Below are 5,220 nucleotides of genomic sequence, written 5' to 3'. Positions count from 1 at the left end.
AAACCTTTAATCTCAGGACCCTCTGAGAAGAGCTGACTGCTGGCATCACCCCACCATGCCTAGGGAATGGAGCTCCAATGACATTTGCTGATGGCAGAACTGTTCCTTATGAATCATTTGTCTAGGGATTGCTTTCCACATTTCAATCATGGACTAGACACTGGCCAAATAGCGGTGCAGATAATTTGGGGAAATAAACATTGGTTGAGTGATGCATCATTTGCAGTTGAAGAAGGAACTTGCATTGAGCAATCAGCAGAATTTCATAATCTCAGACAGTTCAGGGACATGAGAACTAGAGGTGTATTGTAATCTCAGCTGAGAGCCCACATCGGATGCTTCAGCTTCAGGTCCTGGTGGCACTTTTGTGACCAACCCTTTCTGCACTTCTCTACCTGTAAGGACAATAGGCTTGAGACCACAATGTTCAGGGCTCAGACGGTCTTCTATAATGGCCCTCTGGAGACAACTTCCAAACTAACCTCTCTCTCTCTCTCTCTCTCTCTCTCTCTCTCTCTCTCTCTCCCTTCTATCTTAATCTCTGGTACTTACTTTGCTGCTGACCACATAGTCCTGCTTGGAACTTCAAGGCCACCACCTATCTCCCTGCTATCAAGACCTCTGTTCTTTAGCCAAGCTTCCTGCCTACGCAATAGCAGCTGGGAGGGACTAAACCCATTCTACTCGGGCCACACCTACTGGTAAAGATATAAATAATGATGCTTGGTATTTGGTCATCAGAGCCACTCTGCCTTCACCATGAAGTCCAGCAGCCTCTTCTCCCTCGTGGTTCTCCTTGCTCTGGCAACTCTGGCACCCTGGGTTGTGGAAGGTTTTAGAAACGGTGAGTTGGAGCCACTGTGGTTCAGTCCTGACTGGAGTGTCAGAGGCGGTAGCTCCTGATGGTTTTGGGTATGTTCCTTTCAATAGGCTCTGTCTCCCAGCTTAGTTGGAGACCTCCTTGAGGGGTACAGGTCTAGTTGGGGTCTGAGGTCTCTATGAAACTTCAGAGACGTAGAAGATGTAGGAACGTTTTCTTTATTACTCAGCCATCCTGTCAACCTGGGTCTTGCCCCATCTCTGTTCCTGTTTTTAGTCTCTGTGTTTCTGTCTCTGGCTTTAGTTCTTAGCATCTCTCATGCTGGTTCCATTACTATGTTTGTTTCTCTTCCTCTCCATTACTCCCAGCCTTCCTTCTGCCTTTGTGTATCTGAGATGGAAGATCTTGGCTGAGAGCTCTGCCTTTTTCCTTGGTCTGTGACTTCTGATTATGTGTGTTGTCTGATCAAGCTTGCTGCGTTTCTTCTAAGGATCAGACAGGCATGTCTCTTTGAGTTGTTTGTGGACCACTGCGATGAGGATCTCCCCTCTGGAAAATGGTGCTCTGTCCAAGAATCATGGTGGATATTCAGTACTCTCCTAACCTCTTGATCTTCTCTACAGATGCTTTCAAAGCTGGAGCGTGCCCTTCTAGAAAACCTGCCCAGTGCCTTAGATATGAGAAACCAGAGTGCAAGGATGATTGGCAATGTCCAGGGAAGAAGAGGTGTTGTCAAGGTTATTGTGGCATCAAATGCCTCGATCCTGTTGCTGTCTCGAAACCAGGTGAGCCAGTAGAGGAAGGAATGAACCTCGAGACTCAGCATTAAGGGGACTGAGTGAAGGGGTCCTTCCAGATCTCCTTGTTTCTAAGAGCTGTTGAGCTCAATGTGTCAGTCAGCCAAGGCGTCATGCTACCCTAGACAAGAAGTTGTCCATCCGCCTGAGGCAGCCAGCCTGTAAGGAGGGCAGTCTTCTGGGTAATCATCTGGGCATTCAGATAGCTGAGCAACTGGAAACTATCCACCTCTTCAGCACTGCACAGCTGGTCACCTGCATTGACTGGGGACCAGATGTTAGAGAGGAGACAGGGTATGCCTCCAAGACGAGGTGGTGATGGTGAGGGGTTGAGGGGAGATGATTCTCCTTGCTCATGCTGGAGAGGAGGCTGGGTCTAAGAAGCAGGGATGTGGTACCTATAGTTCAAGGACTCTGACCTATGGCTTTGCCATCACCAGTGCTGAAGAAACCTGGGAAGTGCCCTAAGATTGATGCTGAATGTTTGATGCTCAACCCCCCTAATAACTGTCAGAGGGACAGCCAGTGTGATCGGAACTACAAGTGCTGCAAGGGCATTTGTGGCAAAGTCTGCATGCCCCCGGTGTAAGGTAAGGAGGGGCTGGGGAGGATGGCTCTTCTTCCCTCTGGCTTCTCATCTCTGAGGCTCTGGAAGTCAAGGCTTGTGGGCAGGGAGACTCTACCCTAAGCAGAGCCTGACTTGTCCTTCAAGGACACTGTTCTCTATGTCTCAGGACAAAGAAGTTCAGTGACTTTGATTCTATTGCAGCCTGTCTGGGTAGGGGCCCTGTGTGAATGACTCTTTGAATCTCTTTATCTATAGAATGGAATACCAAAATCAAGTGTTTTGTAAAGCATCGTGTGCATTATTTGTTATTCAAGTAATTTACTTCATGGTGTCAAGAGTCAAAGCACAAAGGACAGGGAGAATTTGAGGCTTATCTAGTTCAATGGTCTGAGTTTTGAGCTTTATGGTGAAAACAAGAATTCAACTAGGTCTCCTGATTTGCAAACCCTTTTAACCTCAACACCACTTTGCTCTTTCCTGTCTTGTGGCTTCCTTATAGAGAACACGATGGAAGTGATTTGGTTGGTTCTTATTCTGAAGCTCTTATCCCATTTTCTCTCATAGCCTGATTCCTGTCATTTGAAGATGGCTCTGGGTTCGTGCTCTGTGTGGTCTGGAAACTACTTCCCTGCTCTCACGCTTGGATCCTGTGGCGAATGCTCGCTTTTACCACCAACCCTTCCTTTTGGCACATGCTCAGCACGCTTGAGGCTTTTAGGAAATATTGTTGGAGAGTAAATAAATAAAAAAGCTTATTTCTTTATGTGTACCTTGGCTCTGTGATTCACTGAGGGCATGGGTGTGGCAAGATGCAATGAGGGGAGGCTTGGATATGAGACATCTTTCTTAGACATGTGGAGGAGAACGAAGAAAATCCCAGGCCTGGGCAGTCTTGAATGTATAGCATGAATCTAATGGCATGGGCTCTATGATATTTGGACAAAGGACTTTACCTCCTAATGGAATGTCTTTATGTGCAGAGTGGCCACAGAAATGGCTCTCACAGTGGAGAGAGCATCAGGAGGCACAACGTGAGCATAACAAACAGCAATGCCATAGCCAGATCATCTTCCTTACACACTGTCCACTGGCATGATTTGAAGCTCTCATTTCTTCTCCTTTCCAAGACATCATTTCTTCTGTCTTAAAATAAGAACATTGTCATGTGCCCAGGGTCATGTTTATGACATGCTGTTGGACAGTTACAGCACCAGGGTAGTGTTGACTTGCTGGAGCAGGACTAAAAAGAGCTGAGCTTCTGGAGCCAGGGGGCTGGCTCCCTCTCATTGAACTCAGAGCTCACTGCTTCAGACTGGCTGACCCAGGAGTCCTTGGGATCTGCCTGTCACCCATGCCATCCTAGGATTGAGGACACAGGAGTGTGTGACTTTACCTTCTCTCTCTCTCTCTCTCTCTCTCTCTCTCTCTGTGTGTGTGTGTGTGTGTGTGTGTGTGTGTGTGTGTGTCCGGCCACTGAGCTCTCAGGATCTGCCTGTCTCCATCCTCCATTACTGAGGCTACAGGCTTATGTACCCATGCTCAGTTTTTTCCTCACATACTGAGGATTCAAACTCAGATCCTCCTGCCTCCTGCTTGCGCAGCAAACACTTTATTCATTGAGTTATTTCCCCAGCACCCCCTGAAACGTTTATAGTTTAACTAAACATAGACTATAGAAAAAAGATAGTTATGAGCCAATGTCTACTCTGAAGGTAATTGTGATGATTCTAAGCAAAATGTTGAAAATAGAATTCACTGGAAATTAAAAAAAATATTTTTATTGATTCTTTGAGAATTTTTATCACATTCAGACTGCCCTTCCCCATCTTCATTCCCACCTTATTATCCCTTTCTGACTTCATGTCTATTTAAAGGGCTATTGAATCTAATTTGTGTTCTCCCAATGCTCTTGGGTGTGAGTCTGTCCCTCAGGGCCTGGCCAACCTACCCAGCATTACATCTTTAAAGAAAACTGACCCTCCCTCTCCCAGCAGCTATCAATTGCCAAACGTCTTCAGTTAGGGCTGAAGTTGCCCACCTCCCCCATAAATGCGGTGATTTTGTCTGGCTTGAGCTTGACCAGGTCTTATGTATGATGTCATAAGCACCATGGGTTCATATGTGCAACTGCCCTGTTGTGTCTGGAAAACATGGTTTCCTTGTGTGCATCTACCTCTGGCTCTTATAATCTTCCACAATGATCCCTGAGCCTTGGGAAGAGAGGGTGTGATACGGGTGTCCCATTTAGGGCTGAGCAATCCAGTCTCTTATTCTCTTCACATTAATCATTCATTCTGTGAGTTTGCTACCTGCTCTAAGAAGAAGCTTCTCTGGAGAGAGATGGAGAAGTACATTAGTCTATGGGTATAACAATAAGTCATCAGGAGTTGATTTAATACTATAACTATTTAGTAGAAAGCTGGTATTGGGCTCTTCTCTATGGCCTGTGACCTGACTAGCCACAGGCTCTTGGCCCTGATTACAGTACCAGGTATGGCCTTTGTCTTGTGAAGTGGGCCTTAAATCCAGTCATTAAGTGGTTAGGTACTGCTATAACATTTGTGCCTCTATCGTATTAGTGAGCATATCTTGTCAAATAGAAAGCTGGTATTGGGCTCTTCTCTATGGCCTGTGACCTGACTAGCCACAGGCTCTTGGCCCTGATTACAGTACCAGGTACGGCCTTTGTCTTGTGAAGTGGGCCTTAAATCCAATCAGAAAGTGGTTAGGTACTGCTATAACATTTGTGCCTCTATCGTATTGGTGAGCATATCTTGTCAAGCCAGTCATTATTGTAGCTCACAGGGTTCACAGATGGGTAAGGTCAATGATTTCTCTTCTGGTAGCCTGATAGCACCTTTCAGCACCATGAAAGCTTGCTAGTAGAGATGAAGCTTTGAGGTCATACCAGCTTGATATTTCCTTGTTTGTTCTATGACTCACGTGTGTAAAGTCTTAAGGAATAGAATCTTTAGTCAAGTTCTGGAGGGTACTCAAGAGTAATGACAATAGCCAGTATTATTTAGGAGTCAATG

The 5,220-nt window shown here is 45.9% G+C and overlaps 1 protein-coding gene across 1 annotated transcript; it reads left to right on the top strand.

The window, feature by feature from the left end:
- Nucleotides 1-360: 360 nt before the first annotated feature.
- Nucleotides 361-2,954, top strand: LOC103735303 (antileukoproteinase). Its single transcript, XM_008834559.3, has 5 exons — nt 361-397; nt 742-844; nt 1,444-1,605; nt 2,058-2,207; nt 2,750-2,954. The coding sequence occupies exons 2-4, from the start codon at nt 760-762 to the stop codon at nt 2,204-2,206; spliced, it is 396 nt and encodes a 131-aa protein (XP_008832781.1). The 5' UTR covers nt 361-397; nt 742-759; the 3' UTR covers nt 2,207; nt 2,750-2,954.
- The last annotated feature ends 2,266 nt before the right edge of the window (nt 2,955-5,220 follow it).

This window comes from Nannospalax galili, unplaced genomic scaffold (assembly GCF_000622305.1).
Source record: "Nannospalax galili isolate Female #2095 unplaced genomic scaffold, S.galili_v1.0 scaffold1090, whole genome shotgun sequence".
NCBI classification, from domain to species: domain Eukaryota; kingdom Metazoa; phylum Chordata; class Mammalia; order Rodentia; family Spalacidae; genus Nannospalax; species Nannospalax galili.
This window is presented reverse-complemented; position numbering and strand designations above follow the sequence as displayed.